The following is a 20,517-nucleotide window of genomic DNA, read 5'->3' as shown; positions in this document are numbered from 1 at the left end:
CTTCTTTTCTTTCAGGTTTGTCATGCTGTTCACAGACAACTCGGGCCATATTACCCAGTGGAATGCCATCATGGCTGGGAGTCTTGCAGGCATGGTGTCCACCATGGTGACCTATCCTACAGACCTCATCAAAACCCGGTTAACTGTGCAGAACATGCTGGAACCATCTTATAGGGGCATCTTCCATGCTTTTTCAACTATTTATCGACAGGAGGGGTTCCGGGCCTTCTATCGAGGGGTTTCCATGACTGTTTTAGGTAAGGTAGTACTACTCATTTTGTCCAAGAAAAGACTGGGTTCTTTGATATAAGTGAATGTATTATATACCTTTGTGATTAGTTTTACTTGGATCAAGGTTATATGGATCTGCTTAATAAAGAACCAGATAGCTTCATTCTGACCCATACCCATATATGCCTCTCTATGAACCTTGGTTAATCACATCCCAGATAGACAAGTAGTAAGGCACAAAAGACACGAACACACACACACACACACACACACACACATCACAGAGACCCTCCTTTAGCTGATGTTTCTTGTCCCAGCATTTGGTAAGATTGATCACCCTCTTCTTATGGAAACGTGCCTTCTAGGACCACACCATCTCCTAAATGCCTTCTCACTCCAGCAGCAATGACGTGTTTAGTGTGGCTCTTTTAGCCAGAGTCTCTAATGGGTCAGTTAAGAAGGTGGGCATTCACCTGTGAGTAAATGCTAACAAGATTTCCTGGAATGCCATCCTGCTGTGTATAAAAAGGGCCCTCTGAGAAGCTGGAAGATGGATCTAGTTACCAATAAGAGCCAAGAGTGGAGTACACCCTCTGGACCCAAAATCCCTGCCTGAATCTGAGCGCTGTAACATCATAGTGGTAGCAGCACCAGGAACCAGAGCATGAGCAAAGTGATGGACATCCCACCCCACAGAGCAAGTACAGTGGAGTGCATTTGTGCAGGAGGCTGGCTTGAGTAGGATGCTTCTGGGCACTTCATTAGGGTAAGTGGACTTGCTGACCCCAGAAGTGGAGCTGAGTGCCTTCTACCTGAGGCTGACTGGAGTGGGTATCTCTGGGCACTTAATTCAAGGAGCTGGGTTTGCTGACCTACAGAGCTTAAGCTGAATGCCTTTGGGTTGAGGCTTATAGGAGAGTGGTATGCCCTTTAACCTCATTGACATTACAACTTAACTTCCTTAATAAACCCTTTACTCATGAATTTTTTCTTTGAGTTCTGTGTAGCCACTGCAATGGATATTAGAACCTAGAGATCAATTAGAGGCAAACCCAAATGATGACATCACACTTCCCCCCTTTTGTCCTCTGACCCCTATGGCTCATCTACCTCATCTAGTTCATCTAATGCTGCCCATCCCCTACATAACTGCCCTGAATTCCCTTTCTTAGCTTTCTTGCCCCCACTCCTCCCTCATTTTCCTCTTCCCCTTCCTAGGTGGCCTCACCTAAGCTCATGACTTAAACAAGCATCCATGTACTCTGATTACTCCGTGTCTCTCTCTCTGCCCAATGACTAATACTTAGTGTGTGCTTACTCTGTGCTCATGCTGTTGTAGAAGCAGGCAGGTTCCAAGACCGTGAGTGAGATATTGGGCTGGAGGCTTCACCTGACTCATGGTTGTGGGGCCTGGTGAACCCAAGGTTTGCAGGTCAAGCCTGTGGCTGCAGAGGCAAATGGATCCAAGATAGGCAAATCAGATGGCAGGTGACTTCCAGAACCGGCAAGCAGTATGTAAAGTCATTGGCTCAAGTCCGATGGACTAGATGTTGGCAAGTCGGGTGCAGGATCCAAACCCAGCAAAAAGCAAGCATACTTTTCCACATCTTACATTAGAAGTTAACCGCCAAAAGAAACTTTCAGTTGATTGCCTGCTCATAGTACATATTATGGGAGTAATTGTTAGATCTCATCATGGGGGATTATTAGGTCTTAACTGCCAAATCACTGAAAGTCCTGGCCCAGCCCAGTTGAAACAAACCCTTACCGATCAGAGCTGGTACTTCGTTAAGTGATTGGTATACATTCTCATGTAAGCATCATTTTACAGATGAAGTGGATGCTTAGGGGAACAAAGTGGCTTGTCCAAGGGTCAGAAATAGAAAGCAGGGGAATCTAACAATGTAATTTCACAGCCTGCCCTCTTACCCACTGACTTGTACCACTTCCTCATAACAGGGTAGCTATCTCCTGGGTACCTTCATTGCCAGTTCCCATGGAATTGATACTGACTCATAACAACCCCATGTGTGTCAGAATACAGCTCTGTTCCATAGGGTTTTCAGTGGCTGGTTTTTGGAAATATAACACCAGGCTTTTCTTCTGAGGTGCCTCAGCCTCTCAACAACATGACCCCTTGGCCTTTGGCCAAATCTGCTTTAACCCTGCCAAGAAATGCCCGGGAAGCATACCAGTCAACTACCTCAGGTAGAAGGCAATCAGCTCAGTAGGTCAGCAAACCTAGCTCCCTCAATTAAGTGCCTGCAGGCATCTCATTATGCAAATAAGCCTCTGCCCAGAGACATTCAGAATTACTTTCTCTGTGCTCCAGAAAGGAGCCCTGGGGACGTAGTGATTTTGAATTGGACTGTGATCTGCAAGGTCAGCAGTTTGAAACCACTACCTGCTCCTCAAGACAAAGATGGGGCTTTCTACTCCCATAAGCAGTTAGTCTCAGAAACTCACCCGGCCAGTTCTACCCTGTCATACAGGGTTGCTAGGAGATGGCAGTGAGTCTGGTTTGGGTCAGGTGGTCTAAAATGCTCACTGCTCTGTTTCCCTTTCTTGGTGTCACTGCTCCTGCTACAGCTGCCACTTCTCCAGTGTCATAGTTCTGGCTCTAGAATTGAGAGAGGTCAGTATTCAGGGATCTTGGCATCCAAAGAATGCACCCAACTCCTAGTTCTCTTTTGCATAGTAGTGAAGTGCTCCCCCCTTCCTGCTGCTGACATGGCTCATTTTATACCCAGCAGGACGGCCAAATTGACTAAACCCATGTTAGAGCGCCAAGTGTTTGCAATCACGATGAACCCTGTTAACAATCACAACTCAATCATGGAAACTACCAGCCTCCTCCCCCACCTTCTCTTCCCAGGACCCTATCAGTTTGGTGGGAGTTACAGAGACTCTGGCTAGAAGAGCCCTATCACATCATTCACTGCATGATTATCTCAATCGTGCGCTTTCGCCTGTGTTCCCTGGTGAATGATACTACTACCTTCCTTTCACCCATGGCTCAAGCCAGAAAAATTTACGAATCACTTCAACTCCTCCCGATCCAATCATACTTCAGACAACCCCCAAGTCCTGTCAGTTCGCCACTTCGTCACCCCCATCCCTCTGTCTCAGGCCATGCTTCCATCACACACACAGCCCTTCCCCAGGTCCCTACCCGGTCCTGTGCTCCCGTCCTCCCTGTGCATTGCTACTAGCATAAGGTGATCTTTCTAAACATAATTTGACCATTTCACCAATCTCACTTTATTGCCACACACACATACACACACCTCTGTTAAGCGCCCTCAGTGACTTCTTCTGAGCTATAGAGAAAAACTCCAATTTCTCATGAGATAGCAGATCCTGCAGACCTGCCCCTTACCTCATTTCCTGTCATGTCTCCACATGCACTCATGCTCCAGCCATACAGAACACTTGCATTTCTGAGAAATGCTGTTCCCTTTCATAGCTACACACCTTTTCACATACCGTTCCCTGTGCCAGGAATGCCATTCCACTCTCTCAGGCTCTGCTGTACTACTCATTCCGCAAGAGCCCGGTCCAGAGCTGTCTTCTATGACGTTCTTCCTAATTTCACTCACCGATACACACTGGCAAAAGGAAACACTCTTCCCTTCCTGTGCCGAAAAGCACTTTGTAAAGGCCCCTATGGTAGCTCATATTAGGGGTGCTATGTGAGGAGCCCTTGAGAAGTTCATGGGAAAGTTCCATTGCCCTCGCATGAGCGGCCCTCTAAGGGGAAGCCATTGATTTCTCTCCATCTGCAGGTAAGAAGCGTGATGATCATGGAAAGGCATATGGAGACAAGCAGTCCAATGGACAATGCAAACCTCACTCTCCACAAGTCTGAGACTAGCAAAGCTAGATGGTGCCCAGCTACCACCACCAACTGCTCTGGGAAGGATTTTATTAGAAAGTCTTAGGTAGAATGGGAGCAAAATATGAAACAAAACTCAAAAGCATAGAAGATCTCAGGCTCACTGATAGGATAGAGCCTGGTGGGAGCGCGAAGGCCATGACCCTTTGTTAACCTTCAGGGCTGGAACTGAACTCACCCTCCTATGGAAGAAAAATCAACCATTTCAGAGCAAATGGGCAGCATTTGCCTAAATGCAAAGTTCCGAGGGTTAGGAAAGGAAGCATGAGGCTCCTGGAAGAAGTGGGTGGGACAAGTACGTTGAGGGGACTGTAGTGGATGAGTTGACAGAAAACGTTCACCCAAACCACAAGACTTGGATGACTGCAAGGAGGCCAGGGGTGAGGGCGGGAAAAGGGAGAGAGAAAGGATGGCGGGGTGGGGTGTGTGTGTAACAAATGGAGGGTTTAAAAGGAAATAAATTAAAAATTGCTCCATGTTTCAAAACAAAACAAACATCCCTCCAGATTCTTTACTCCTCAGACCTAAAATATTGGTCTGAGGGGCTTAAAGAAGGAGGGAAAGTAAACCTGAAGTGGACTTGGAGTCTATAGGGAGATACACGCTCATTCTAAACATGGGGAAAATGTATGAATTGATGGTCTGCTCCGTAAACAGGCACCTCATGACAGTAAAACAAATTCCATCGCCTTTGAATTCTGTTTTCCACAGACTTTTCAAGTTCCCTGGTATGTTTTCACTGGCTGGCTCCTCCACTCCATAGCAAGTGCTTTGAGGACAATTAGCCTATTTCTCTTTGAATTACTAGCACCTGGCATAGAGCCCAGCACATTGCAAAGGCTCCACAAATGTTTTCTGAATGAAAGTAAATTAGGCTGGGGAGGGGGGGTAGGTGTGGGGGAGGGGCTGGAAAAGATGCATTTAAAATAAATGTCTAATAAGTATTGCTTTCCCTGCTCCCTACAGCTCTGCAGCCCACTGGTGTCACTCCCCACCCCACTTTTTGAAGTGCCTCATTTTGACGGTGAACTTAAAACCTGTGTGAACTTCGGGTGGCTCCCAGTCCTTGTGGAAGTCTGTGAAAAAGCCCTACTTGCTTGGTTCACCATCTTGTCCTAGAGCAGTGGCAATGGCACAGAGGGCAGGGCACACAGCAAGTCCCAACATGGGCGTGTCATTAACACATGCACCCCACCCCCATGAGGTCAGGGAACTTCCCTCACTGCCCAGCCTCTTACGGAAGCTCCTGGTCTTCCATCTCACTCCTGCCCAACCTCCCACTGAGCTTGCAGGGGAGGGTTGCTTGTTTGTTTGTTTGGTGTGGGGGGTTAATCAGCTTAGTTACTTTTTATTCATTTCAAGCATTCAGAGAAGTTGGAAGAATTGCTAACACCTAGATACCCACCACCTGGACCCTACAATGAATCTTACGCTGAATTGCATCTGTCCATCTCTTCTTTCCCCGAGTCGCTCTCTCTGTTCTTTAAAGCTTTTTCTTGTGACCTGAGTGCAGGGTTACCGAGCAGATCATCAGTTTTCCTTCCAACAAATCCATCCCCATGGAGTCAGCACATCCTTCACAATCCCCACTTCCTCTCCATGTTTCCTGTTTCCACTCCTCCGTGTTTCCTAACCTCCTGCCCTTGAGTCATGCTGCCCTTTGGGGCTTAAAATGTTGATTATTCTAATCATTCATTGTTGTTGTGAATTGTCATCAAGTTGATCCGACTCCTGTGACCCGGTGTACAAGGAAATGAAATTTGCCCAGCCTTCTGCCATCTACACAGTTGAATGCAAATCAGACCTTTGTGAGCCACAGGGTTTCCACTGGCCATTTGGGGGAAGTACATTGCCAGGCTTTTCTTCTTAGTCTTAGTCCAGAAACTCAGCTAAAACCTGTTTAGCATCATAGCAATAAGCAAGCCTCAACTGACAGACTGGTAGTGGCTGCGCATGAAGTGCATTGGCCAGGACCCGAACCTGGGTCTCCCACAGGGACGGCTGACAATCCTACTTGAACCAGCCGTGACCTGGCCATGTATTAGATCATTCTATTTGATGACTTGAGTACAAACTACAAATATCAACCACACATTTCCCCTAAACCCTTCAGCCTGTGCGGAGTTTATTCGCCCTCATAGCCGCCCTATAAGACAGGGTAGAACCACTGCATAGGGTTTCCAAGACTGTAAGGAACAGCTAGACTCATCTTCTCTCCCGCAGAGCATCTGATGAGTTTCAACTGCTGACCTGACGCAGCTCAGTGAATAACCCACTGGGCCAGCCAGGCTCCTGTCTTGCCAGCTAGATTGTAATATTTGTGTATGGTTATTTTACAAGTCAAATTTACACAGAGTACCAAGCACAAACCTTTAGGGAACCCTCTGGTGTAGTCTGACAAATGACTCAACCAAAAGCTCATTGCCCTCCTATCAATTCCAAATCATAGTGACCCTATGGGACAGGGCAGACCTGCCCCGGTGGGTTTCCAGGGCCATACATCTGTTTTTTAGTGTTTTTATAATATTTTGTTGAAAAATCTTTGTATTCAAGGACTCATGTGAACATATGCATATTTCTATTTACAAATCCTTTGGGAATTCTGTTAGTTTTTTAAAAAAAATGAAAAGCTTTCAGAATTTTTGAAATTAGGCACTTAGAAATGCTGTACACATACACTTAAAAAACAAATACCATATCTTGGCACAGAAAAGAAAACTGCATTATAGCTCTCCCCATGGCCACCGGGGGGGGGGGGGGGGGGGAAGCGGTGCCCCACCCCCATCACAGGAAGCAGCGGTGGGGAAGCTGCTAACTCCCAGCTGCAGGGAAACCTTCACAGGAGCTTAGGTTCTGCTTGTGATGTTTCGTTTCTGTCTTTTTCAAAAACAGCAAAGTCATTGTATGTTCAGATGACAGGTAATAGGCTCTTCACATTTGGATCCAAAATAACACATTCTGGTTACTACCAACTGAGCGCATGAGAATTCTTGATCTCTCATGCACTCCATGCAGAAAGCCTGGTCTGGGAAGGAGGGGCTTCCACGCTGGCATGCCACAGCTGCCTATGAAAACTCGTTGGCATCTGCCGTGAGTCTGTGACCAATCAAGGCTTCCTTCCTGCCGTCGTCCACGGGCAACTCCACAAGCATGTGAGGTTTATCGTAACTGAACGAGGTGGTAGTGTTTCCCAGTGTTGTGGGGGCTTGTCCTTCCATCTTCACTTCAGCTGTGTTGCTTAGGGGGCCTTCCGAGCCAGATGAGAAGCTGTCAGATTCCACAAGGCCGCTGTCAGAACCATTTCTGGAGTGATACGAGTTAACAGTGATGCTGCAGGGCTCAGACTGGTTGCTACTTGAAGAGAAAGAATTCGCTGTTCTCACTGGAGCCAGAGGGCTCCCGGGGCCCACATCAGAAATATCTTCTTCAGTGATCACCACTACGATTTCACTGGAAACTTCTATGTGTTCCACGGTGGCCGGGCTGTCTTCCGTGTGCACGCTGGAGGCAATGGCTCTTTGCTGACCACATTCTCAATTTCTGAGGCAATACGCTGGTATGATGCAATGAGCAATAAGTATTTTGATTCCGGTTTGGTCTCTGAAGTGGCATGTTTTACCACAGAGAGCAAGGACTTGGGTAATGTGTTTCTTCTCTTAAAAGGACTCTTCTTAATGTGACAACACATGAGTACAGGGATAATAAGAACTACAAGGAATAGGATAGGACAGACAACTGGAATCCAAAGAGAGTCTCTGGTACTGTTACCAGAGTCTTCTGACTTTTCTGTTGAAATGCTCCATCTTTTATCGTGGCCTTCTGCTGAAGTCCAGTACTCGGTATTCGGTTGGGCCTTCTAGATACTGGACCAACACGGCGTTGCATGGCACTCCCTCGCTGTAATGTCCAAGGCTTTAGTTCCATTTGTTCTCCCATTTCGTTCGTATGTGAAGCTGTAGCAAGCATCTTCAGGATCAAACACAGTTCCCATCTCTGATCCATTTACCATAACTAATGGATGAAATATGTTGATAATGATTATGCTTTCCTTTTCTCTGATATACAGCTTAGGTGGTCCAACTTTCCCATCTTGGCATATAACACAATCTTTTGTCTCCCGATAGGCCGATTCTTTTTGCTCAAGCCTTGCTTTAACTCTGACCCAAACAGAATTCATAGGTCTTTCCCTCCACCGTGAAAACAGGGGCTGGCACCATGGCCGGGTACTCCCAATGTAGTACAGGATTCATGGTGTAGGACTCGATCGCAACATTGGTCGGCACAGGCACTGAGGACGGCTCTGGTTCCGCAGTGCCCATCTCAATTCCTCTCAGGGCCTGCATGGCAAGGACAAAGAGAAGTAAGAAGGGAGCCATGCCCTCCCAACTGACATGGGAAGCGGCCCCGAGCGACTGCCAGAGTCCCACTGCTTGGGCCCTCAGTCCAGGGCCATACATCTTAAGAGAATGGAAAGCCTTGTTTTTCTCCTGAAGAGCAGCTGGTGATTTCAAATTTCTGACCTTACAGTTAGCAGACCAATACATAATCCACTATGCCAGCAGGGCTCCAAGAAATGACTCAAACCCCTATCGAAATATCGAGCATGGTGGTGGTGCTGTTTGCTAAGTGTGGAACTGCTAACCACACTGTTTGTTGGTAGTGCAAACCCACCAGCCACACTGAGGGAGGAAGAGCAGGCTATCTGCTCCCATAAAAATTTACAGCCTCAAAAAAAATTTACAGCCTCAGAATTGACTCAGTGGCAGTAGGGTTTTGTTTTGTTTTTATCAACACCCAAGAAATTTCCTTTAGGTTGGAGTGACTTCATAAGCCCAAGACCCCTCTTGTCTACTTCCCCTGGATCCCATCCCATTCTCCCACTGTGGGCTTCTCTGATCAAGACTAACAGCCTCTTCCTGGCCTGGTTTTGCAGGTGCTGTTCCATTCTCTGCTGGCTCCCTTCTCGTTTACATGAACCTGGAGAAAATATGGCATGGACCCCGCAGTCAGTTTTCTGTCCTCCAGAACTTTGCCAATATCTGTCTGGCTGCTGCAGTGACCCAAACCCTGTCCTTTCCCTTTGACACAGTGAAGAGAAAGATGCAGGTGAGGAGTTGGAGTGGGGGTGGGGTGGGGGGGATCCAAAGCTTTTGTGGACAGCCGAGAAGCGCCTGAGTGATGTCAGGGTTCCCAGGAGATGGCACTGGGTCTGCAAATGCTCCGCTCCACACTTTCCCCTGCTAATGCCAGGCCTACTGGTTCCAGCCCAAGCTGCTGCAGGGGTGCCGCCCAACGCCCCGTATTCAGCCTCTTATTCAACCTCCAACTGAGGCTTGCTCTTCTTTCCTCTGATCTCTGTGGCTCCCACCAGCCCTGACATTACCGCAGAGGCTCTCCTTTGGCTGAGAGCCAGTGGGAAGTGGACTGCAGCACTCTCTCGCTGTCGTAATTGCGTCTTCCCTCGGTGAAACAGGCCGGAGAGGGAAAAAGAAGCTGGGAACTAGGGCTGTCAGAGACAGTCCTAGTGATGCAACAGTTAAGTATTCAGCTGCTAACCAGCAGGTGGGCATTTGTGCCCACTGACAGCAGACCTAGTGCTCTGCTCCCTGAAAGATTGTACAACCCACTGCCACCACAGTCAAGTCCAACCCCGAGTGTCCACTGCCAGCCTGGCCATTCTGACCCAGAGTAACGCTCTGCAGGGCTTTGGGGGCCCTAAGTCTTTATGGGAGCATATAGCCTTGTGTTCAAACTTCTGACCTCTTGGTTAGCAGCTAAGCGCTCAACCGCTGCCCTACCAGAGCACCTTCAAGCAGTAGCAAAGGCTTGTCTATCAAAACCATTCTTTCTGGTTGTAAAAGCAATATGTACTTATTATAGATGACTTGGGAAACAGAAACATGCAATAAAGAAAATAAATTATGCTTGGGTTCAACACTCATGTGTTACAACAATCAATAGTTTTTCTTCGTGTATGTGTATAGGAGTCCTGGTGGTGTAGTGGTCACTCATTGGACTGCGATCTGCATAGTCGGCAGTTTGAAACCACCAGCAGCTCCATGGAAGAAAGCCTGAGCTTTTTTCCTTTTTTTAAATCACTTTCTTTGGGGCTCTTAGAACAATCCATGCATCAGTTGTCTCAAACACATTTGTACATATGTTGCATCATCGTTTCTAAAACATTTTCTTACTACTTGAGCCCTTGGTATCAGCACCTCCTATCCCCCCACCCTCCTACCCTCGTGAACCCTTGATAATTTATACATTATTGTTATTTTCATATTTTACACCATCTGCTATCTCCCTTCACTCAAATTTCTGTTTGTTAGTTTCCCCTCCCCCCGCCCTTCCACCTACTCTCCTGGTATCACTTCTCCCATTACTGTTCCTGAGGGGTTTATCTGTCCTGGATTCTGTGTGTCAAGAGCTATTATTTGTACCAGTGTACATGCTCTGGTCTAGCCAGATTTGTAAGACAGAGCTTGGATCATGATAGCAGGGAGAGAGGAAGCATTAAAGAACTAGAGGAATGTTGTGTGTTTTCTCAGTGCTATATTATACCTTGGCTGGCTCATCCCTTACTTGTGACCCTTCTGTGAGGGGATGTCCAATTGTCTGCAGGTGGGCTTTGGGTCTCCATTCTGATACCCCTCATTCACATCAAAATGATTGTTTTGTGGGGAGGGGGTCTTCTGATACCTGATACCTGATCCTATCAACACCTCATGGTCACACAGGCTGGTGTGCTGCTTCTTCCACATGGGCTTTCTTCCTTCTCAGCTACATGGCCACTTGTTTAACTTCAAGCCTTTAAAACTTCAGACACTAGATATTTTAATAGCCGGGCACCATCAGTTTTCTTCACCACATTAGCTTATGCATCCATTTTGTCTTCAGCAATCGCGTTGGGAAGGTGAACATCACAGAATGCCAGGTTATGAGAACAAAGTGTTCTTGTGTTGAGGGAGTACTTGAGTAGAGGCCCAACATCCGTCTGCTACCTTAATACTTAACTTATAGATATATGTATATAGACCGATATTCCTATCATTATATATTAATATATTTATATATGTACATGCTATGTTTATACCTCTATAAATGTCTTCTGCTTTCTCAATTTCCTTTTACTTTCCTCCTGTCCCATTATCATGTTCGACCTTCATTCAAGCCTGAGCTTTTTAGTCCCACTAACAATTACAGTCTCAGAAACCCACAGTGGGTCACTATGAGTAATGGAGCCCTGGTGATATAGTGGGTTACACGCAGGGCTACTAATCACAAGGTCTACAGTTCAAAACCACTATCCACATTCTGTGAGAACAATACAGGACTTTTTCCTCCTATGAAGAGTTACAGACTCAGAAACTCACAGAGACAGTTATGTATCAACTCAATAGTAGTGAATTTTTTGTGATATATGTATATGTGTGTGTAAGTAGAAATATACACAGTGAAAGCAGGTCCTCTGTGTGTTGGAAACCTGCCAGAGAGGGAAATCTCAAATATTTTCTACTAATAGAGAAAAGCAGTGAGATTGCACCTTGTCAAAGGTGGAAAACTTTCAAGACCCAGAAACGCAAGGTGATCTCAAGTTCTGACCCTAACACCTCTCAATGTATATAAAACATTAGTAAAAACCCATTGCCATTAAGTCAGTTGATATATAGGGTTTAGAAGCCTGCCAGTCTTTACCAGAGACTACAGCCCCATCTATCTATCTCTGGTGGAGCTGTTGGTGGGTTTGAACCTCCAGCGTTGTGGTTAGCAAGCCAACACTTACCCAACAGTGCCACCAGGGCTCTTTGAATACATGTATAAATAAGGTAATCTTTTCTTTTTATTTAAATCATTTTATTGGGGGGTCATAACACTCCTATCACAATCCATACATGCATCCATTGTGCATTGTGTCAAGCACATTTGTACATTTGTTGCCCTCATCAAGCTCAAAACATTTGCTCTCCACTTAAGCCCTTGGTATCAGCTCTTCCTTTTTCCCCTGCCAACTCCACTCCCTCCTCCTCATGAACCCTTGATGATTTATAAATTATTATTATGATGTCATTTCTTACACTATCTGACGTCTCCCTTCACCCACTTTTCTGTTGTGCATCCCCCCGGAAGGAGGTTATATGTAGATCCTTGTAATTGGTTCCTCCTTTCTACCCCACCTTCCCTCCACTCTCTGGTATCACCTGCAGGGATCATCTGCCCTGGATTCCCTGTGTTTCCGGTTCCTATCTGTACCAGTGCACATCCTCTGGTCTAGCCAGATTTGTAAGGTAGAATTGGGATCACAGTAGTGGTGGTGGGGAGGAGGAAGCATTTAAGAACTAGAGGAAAGTTGTATGTTTCATTGGTGCTGCACTGTACACTGACTGGCTCATATCCTCCCTGTTACCTACAGATGGGCTTTGGGTCCTCATTCTGCACTCCCGCTCATTTATAATGATGTGATTTTTTTGTTCTTTGATTTGATTCCGCATGGTCACACTGGCTGGTGTGCTTCCTCCATGTGGGCTTTGTTGCTTCTGAGCTAGATGGCCGCTTGTTTACCGTCAAGCCTTTAAGACCCCAGACACTATCTCTTTTGATAGCCTGGCACTATCAGCTTTCTTCGCCACATTTGCTTATGCACACATTTGTCTTCAGTGATCATATCAGAAAGGTTGGCAAACAATTATATGATTTTTTACTATATCACTCTCACTCACTGTCATCGAGTCAATACCCACTAATAGCCACCCCCCTGTGGGTTTCAGAGACTGTACATGTTTTGTGGAGTAGAAAATCCTGTCTTTCTCTTGAGGAGTGCCTGGTCATTTAGAACTGCTGACCTTGCGGAGCAAGCCCAACACGGAACCACTAGACCCGCAGGACTCCTAATATATAGGAGTTTTTCTTCTTTTTGAATGTTTAGGCTGTTTCTTCATGTTTTATAACATTGCAAGGAATACCTTGTCTTTTTTTTCACATCTTAGGCTATTTCTGGAAATTGACTTATTGGTCCCAAGATAGGAATAATTCTAAGGCTTTTCATGAAAGTTGTGCTCCAGAAAAGTTGTAACCATTTCCACTCCCACCAGTCAGGAGAGCATTTCAACTCCTATACACTCAGCATCATTCATTATTGTCATTTTTTACAAATCACGGTGAGCCTAATACCTTGGAAAAAATGATATATTTGTGTTTGTCATGTGATCTTCCTTGCTGATAAGCAGAGTTGCACATTTTCATAGAACAATTGCTTGTGTCTATCTATGGTCTATTTTTTAGAGTATTTACCTTTGTCTACTGATGCATTGAGCTGCTAACTGCAAGGTCAGCAGTTCAAAGCCACCAGATGCTCCACAGAAGAAAGAGGAGGCTTTCTACTCCAGTCAAGGGTTACAGTGTCAGAAATCCACAGGGACAGTTCAACCCTGTCCTATAGGGTCTCTAGGAGTCAGAATCAACTTGATGACAATGAACTTTTTTGTTTGGTAAGAAGTCTCTAACATATTAACTTCTTGCCATAGGTAGACAAGTAATTAGACAATAGATACATGGGTACTGCCAAGTTAACTCTGACTCGTGTGACCATATCTATAAGAGAACATGCATAACAGAATGAAAGGTTGCCTGGTCCTGTGTCATCACAATCATCAGCATAGTGCCAACCTGTCTTTTTGAATAGTGAACCTGTTTCTTATTGACCCTGTCCTTCACCAATCATGGTGATTGATTTGTTGATTGATCTGGCCTGATTATGTGTCCAAAGCATGCAAGTCAGACAGTGTTCTATTGTGATTGCTTCGTCACACGATTTTGCTTGGTCAATTTTTGGAAATAGATCGCCAAGCCTTTCTTCCTTTGTCATACGTTGTACATATTTGCAAAGTGTGAATTTTGACTTTTAATGCTATTTGCATGTTCTTATCATATTTTTTAAAGTTTTATACAGTTACATGTATTACTTTTTTGTTTCTAACTTTGCTTTGCTGCTTAAAGGGTCCTCTTAGCCCACAATTATATAAATATTTACTGGTGTTTAATACATGTTATGTTTTTACATTGCACAGTTTAATACATTTAGAGCGTGTCTGGGTTATGATGTAAAATAATGACCTAGCTACGGGAACAATAGTTTGCCAGTTATTTAAGCACCATTCTTGGAATAATCTTTCTTCTCCCCCACTACTTTGTGGTGTAACTTTTACTTCATGCTTGGGCCTATCTCTGGGCTGTGAACATTTTGGCCTGCCAACCACAAGGGCAGAAAATAGAACCCAAGGGTCAGAAATTGGGAAGATGAAGCTGTCTGTTCTCCTAAAGATTAAGAACCTGGAAAACCCTAGGGAGAAATTCTATTCGGTTCGATACAGTCACTATGTGTTGGAATCTGCTCGATGGAGGTATGGTTCTTTCTCAGCTGTTTATTCTGTTCAGTTGATCTGTCTCTCTGTTCTTGTGTCATTTTACCATTCTATTTCAATTATTATCGTTTTCTAATATATCTTTATATCTGATAGGGTATACCCCTCCTTGTTGGTCTTCTTTACCACATTTTCTTGATTGTTCTCATTCTCATTGGTCATTATTATTGTGGTTATTGAAAATTTCCTTTGTTGTTCCCATCTTCCTGGTTAATATTAGAATCACCTTCTGACTTTGATTAGATTTGTTTCAAATCTATCAAACTGGGATAATTTATATAGCAAATTCCATCTTTAATTCAGGAATATATTCTGACTCTGTTTTAGTTTCAGTCTGCTGTCAGTAGGTTGAGCCATATGAAATGGCTGGTATTCAGCCTATGTGACCTGCATAAATGGCTATTTCATGTGGCTCAACCCTTAGATAAGTTTTTGCCTCCATCGAGTAATTGTACTCTGTGTTAGTCCAGTTAGACTAGAGAAACAAATCCATAGACACTCGTGTGTATAAAAAGAGGTTTATGTCCCAGTCCAGATCAACTCTATAAGTCCAATATCAACTCTATAAGTCCAATATTAGACCATAAGTCTGATACCAATCTATAAAGTCCTCTTCAGACTCATGAAACATATGTAATGACACCAAATGCAGGAGCATTACAAGCCAGTGGGCTATAGGTCTTGTGGATCCAGTGGCATTGTAAGCTGGCAGATGTCTCTAGGTGGCTTCTCTGGCTCCAGAGGTCTGGTTGCATCAGGGTAGCTCCATGTGGCTTCTCCAGCTCCCAGGGCATAGCACCATGTGTCTTGTCAGTAGAACATCTCTCAGGGAGTGAGCAGAGAGTGTCTCCCCCTCCAAGGAGGAAAATCCAGATTTCCCAAAAATCTCAGGAGAAAGCCATGCCCACACAGAGGCCTCATTGGCTATGAACCGATTGACAGACTAGACTCCACCCCTTCACTCTTAATCCTCCCAAGTTCCAAATTGACACCAGATTATGTAACTACCACATGCTCTTTCTCCGAAAGAGAACTTCCTTTAAAGTAAGTAGGAAGAAGGCATAATAATACAACCCTCTCCGGGGTTTCTGAAGCTAAATCTTTATGGGAGCATACTGCCACATCCTCGGAGTGACTGCTGGGTTTGAACCACTGATCTTTCGGTTCGTAGCCAAGTGCATAACCACTGCATCACCGCAGCTCATTCTCCCCACAGGCCTTGAGCTGTGGGGGAAGGGGAGTCCGTACAAGAGTTTTAGGTGACACTCAATGAGATTCAAACATGGGAGTGTGGGTTTCCATCTTCCCATAAATGTCAGCTTTCCTTTCTCCACCTAGGAGCTAGTACCATGACCCCTCTGAGACAATCTAGCCCCCACTGTATTCTGCAATAGAGTACATCCCTGCCATAGTAATCCCCTGTAAGGTGGAGGAGGATACGCCTTTATGAGGGTGGTACTTGTCAGTTGCCCTTGAATCTGTTGTGACTCATGATGGATGCCCACTATCACCCCCCATGACAGAGTAGAACTGCCACTCAGGGTTTCTTCGGCAGCAATCTTTACAGAAGTAGAACGCTTCACCTTTCTCCCTTTGAGTCATTGGGCAAGTTCCAGCTTTTTCAGTTTGTGGGTATTGCGACACCAGGACTTCTAAGATATACCTCTTACTGCCATCAAGTCAACTCCAGCTCCTCTTGATCCTCTAGAGCAGTGCTTCTCAACCTTCCTAAGGGCACAACCCTTTCATACAGTTCCTCATGTTTTGGTGACCCCCAACCATACAATTATTTTTGTTGCTACTTCATAACTGTAATTTTGCTACTGTTATGAATCAGGCAACCCCTGTGAAAGGGTTGTTCGACCCCTAAAAGGGTTGCCACCCACAGGCTGAGAACCACTGCTATAGAGGCTTTCTAAGACTGTAAATCTTCATGGGAGCAGAAAACCTCACCTTTTTCCTGAGGAATAGCTGGTGGATTTGAACCAGTGATCTTGCAGTTAACAGCCCAACACTTACCAGACAGTGCCACCAGGATCCTTTAAGGCAGTGGTCCTCAACTTTTCTAAGCCCATGACCCTTTAATGCAATTCCTCATGTTGTGGTGAAGGCAAACCATAAAATTATTTTTGTTGCTACTTCGTAACTGTAATTTTGCTACTGTTATGAATTGTAATGTAAGTATCTGATATGCAGGATGGGTTTTCATTGTTACAAATTGAACATACGGTAATTAAAGCATAGTGATTAATCACAAAAAGAATATGTAATTACATATTGTGAAATATTTATTTCTAATGACAAATAAATGAAAGTTTGTCTTGAAGCATGATGTAGCATGGCTAGCAGTCTTCACGCCAGGTACTCATATGTGGGCGTATCTGCATGTGAGCGGACCCGCCTGGAGATGGATAGAAGAGCAGTGTCTCAGTTCCTAAGACAAGCAGAAATGTGTTTTCCGATGGTCTTTGGTGACCCCTGTGAAAGGGTCATCAACCCCCAAAGGAGTCAAAACTCACAGGTGAGAACCGCTGCTTTAAGGTCTGCTCTCACTGGCATCAAGTCAATGCCAGGGAGTCATAGCGATCCCCGGTGTGTTTCCAAGACTGTGTATGGGAGCATAAAACCCGGTCTTTCTCCTGCAGAACCACCAGTGGTTTCCACCTGCCGACCATGTGATCGAAGCCCAATACATAACCACTGCACCACCAGGGCTCCTAACAAGATCCCCTAGAAGTGGACATGTAGAGGGAATAGTGATAATATTTTCTCTTGTACAGAAGCCTTCTAAGTAATGCACACCCAGAGCCTGGGGGGAAAAGCTTTCCAATACATGCAAAGTCATAATAACACACACACACACACACACACACACACACACAGATTGTAATTTCCAAGAGATAATTGTGCTGTTTACACAAAATGATTGGCATCCAAGTATGAGTATGCCATCCAATGATATAACGTGAATTTCTAGAGTTTTGCTAAAGGTTTTTTTTTCTATTTCAGCAATTGAGAAACACAATACCTTGTCTAACTTATATTTTGAAAAAAAAGTCGCCCCCAAGACAACCAGGGAACTGCCCATAAATGCAAGCATGGTATTGCTTTCTCTAACCATTAGGTGTCGCTGCAGCCAATAGCAGGAATCAAGTACCATGGGAGTATTGGAGCGTTGCAGTTCAGAGATCTGTTTAGTTACAGCTTTATAACCCTTGCTCAGAAGACATCCGTTTGGAGGATAAAGGGGCCTAAGAAACAGGCTACCCTTAAATTCTGTTTGGTATTCAGCAAAGCACATTTTCCAACTTCTCCGAGGGGAACTTTAATGATAGTCTCTCTCCCCCGCTGCGGGAGCAGTTTGCCAGCAGAATTCGTAAGGAGCCACTTTTGCAGGGCAGCCAGGCTGCACTGATAGGAGCACCGGTAATGACGACATTCACATTCCATTGGCTTTCCTTGTCGCACTCCCCAATCTCACTAACACTGAGTTGATTGTGAATTACAGTGGCCCTGTGGGTTTCTGAAACTGTAACTCTTTTTTTGTTTTCCTTTTTATTTTTTAGGCTATTCACGTTGATTTTATTTTTTAATAATTTTATTTGGGGCTTACAGCTCTTATAACATTCCATACATCAATTATATCAAGCATATTTGTACATATGTTGACATTTCCAAATTTTTCTACTTGCACCCTTGGTATAAGCTCCTCTTCCCCCCTCCCTTGTTCCCCCTCCCTCCCACCCTCATGTATCCTTGATCAATTATATATTATTATTTCATATATTGCACTGTCCATTGTTTCCCTTCACCCACATTTCTGTTATTCAGCCCCTTCAGGGGAGCTATATATCCAGTCTTGTGATGGGTTAGTTCCTCCTTTCTCATACTTGCCCCTCCTGATCATCCCCCTACCTCCATGATATCACTACTTCCACTACTGTTCTTGGGGGGTTTATCTGTCCTGAATTTCATGTGTCGACAGCTCTTCTCTGTACCAATATGTGTTCTCTGGTCTAGCCAGGTTTGTAAGGTAGAACTGAATATGGTAGTGGGGAGGAGGAAGCATTCAGGAACTAGAAGAATGATGTGTGATTCATCAGTGCTATACTACAACTTGGTTGAATCATTCCTTCCTTATAACCTTTTGTGGGGAATATCCAATTGTCTACAAATAGGTTATGGGTCTCCACTCCAACTCCCCTCATTTGCATCAATATAGTTGTTTGTTTGGGTCTTTTTATACCTGATGCCTGATCCCATCAACACCCCATAATCACATGGGCTGGTGTGCTTCTTCCATGTGGGCTTATTTGCTTCCCTGCTAGTGGACCACTTGTTTGACTTCAAGCCTTTAAGACCCCAGATGCTATATATTTTCATAGCCGGGCACCATCCACTCTCTTCACCACATTTTCTTATGTACCCATTTCCAGGACTGGCACTCTTTATGGAAATAGCCTCATCTTTCTCCCATCAGTTGGCTGGTGGTTTTGAACTGCTGACCTTGCAGTCAGTAGTCTACAGCATAACCCACTACACCACCAGGCCTCCTGTTGCACTACCCATTTGGGAAGCCAATTTTTTGTACGTGTCTTTGGGATAACCGGCTGGATGGAATTTTCTCAAGCAAGGCTCTGATTGGCCATATGGTTCACTGTCCTAATGTACTTTTATACTCGATCTCACTCTCACTCTCTGTCACTCATTCACTTACTGCGTCCCTGTAATGAGGCCTCGGGTTGGAATTGTTTTCAACACCAAAGGCAGTAATCAAAAGTCATGTGTAACCATTCCTTCACCATACTTACTTGATTCCAGTTGCTTTGCCTTGTCTTGGCTTCTGACTGCCATACTAGAGAACGGAAGGATAAAGTACGCAGGTGCGTGCCTGGGAGGAGTGGTTGCTGGTGGGAAGGGGGTGTGTCCCCCCCACCTTCTACTTGGTATGCTTTTGAGGAGCCCAAGCTCTGCCTGCCCCATAATTGGCCTTCTCCACTCTTCAGTGCAGTTTAGCTCAAGCTCTTCCCAGGTAGGCCCTGGCCTTGTCATCTCTGATTTCCAACACCCAGCCCAGCCCTAAAAGCTCAGGGTGTATTAAGAAGGTGTAGAGCCCATTACTGAAACCCATTCCTGCCACATCACTTCTGATTCGAAGTGACCCTTGGAGTTCTCCTCTGGTTTCATATGACAGAAAGAACTACTCCATAGCATTGCTAAGGCCAAACAGTCTTTTAAAAGTAATAATTATGCATTTGTGTGGGTGTGATTTGGGTGAAAGATGGTCAGAGCCAATTGGTTTTCCATCTGATTGTTCATACACCTTTTGTGCTGTGACATTGTCAGCCCCACAGTGGAACAGCACTGATCGTCCCACTTCCTCCTTGCATTTTCTATTTCCATTCAACTGCCTATCCCTTCCTGTCTTCTGAACTTTATCCCTGGGCAAATGCTGCCCTTTGGAGCTCATATAGTTGATTTTTCTAAGGGGTGTGTACCTCCCTGGTGTTACCGTTCACCTTATAGGCCTGCTTATTGTTTGGCTGAGAAGTGAGCTATGGGGGTGAAGTCAGTTCCAGGCTTGAAGGGTGAATAAAGGCCGTGGTCTTGAGGCTTTTAACAGTCTTAATCAGACCAGCCAGCAAGACTGGTCTTTTGCATGATGTTGAGTTTTATTCTGCCTTTTTTCTCCCACTCTAGCCAGGACCCTCTGTTGTCATCCTTTCAGAGCAGTCTGCAGTGGTAGCCGAGCACCATCTAGTTCTTCTGATCTTGGGGTCCTGGAGGTTGGGTTTTGTGTAGTCCATTAGCCCTTTGGGCTAACTCTTTCTATGCATCTTCACTTACTTTGGCTCCAGATAGTGAGAAACCAAGTTACCCCTTAGATAATTTCTCATGAGCTTTGGAACACCCCAGTGGCTACCGACCAAGGTAAGATGCAGAGCCGTGTCTTTGTGAACTATGTTATGCCAC

At 45.0% G+C, this 20,517-nt stretch overlaps 1 protein-coding gene and 1 pseudogene across 1 annotated transcript in view; one reads left to right on the top strand and one right to left on the bottom strand.

Moving 5' to 3' along the window:
• The window catches only part of SLC25A43 (solute carrier family 25 member 43), a 96,356-nt gene that overhangs the window by 35,236 nt on the left and 40,603 nt on the right, over positions 1-20,517 (top strand). The window contains exons 2-3 of the mRNA XM_075538927.1: positions 16-257; positions 9,060-9,232. Of these exons, the coding sequence (XP_075395042.1) occupies positions 16-257; positions 9,060-9,232 (415 nt within the window). The remainder of the gene's footprint in view (positions 1-15; positions 258-9,059; positions 9,233-20,517) is intronic.
• On the bottom strand, positions 7,192-8,502 carry LOC142434303 (interferon gamma receptor 1 pseudogene; annotated as a pseudogene).

Source organism: Tenrec ecaudatus, chromosome X, assembly GCF_050624435.1.
Source record: "Tenrec ecaudatus isolate mTenEca1 chromosome X, mTenEca1.hap1, whole genome shotgun sequence".
NCBI classification, from domain to species: domain Eukaryota; kingdom Metazoa; phylum Chordata; class Mammalia; order Afrosoricida; family Tenrecidae; genus Tenrec; species Tenrec ecaudatus.
The sequence above is the reverse complement of the archived record's forward strand: the minus strand, read 5'-3'. Positions and strand labels throughout refer to the sequence as shown.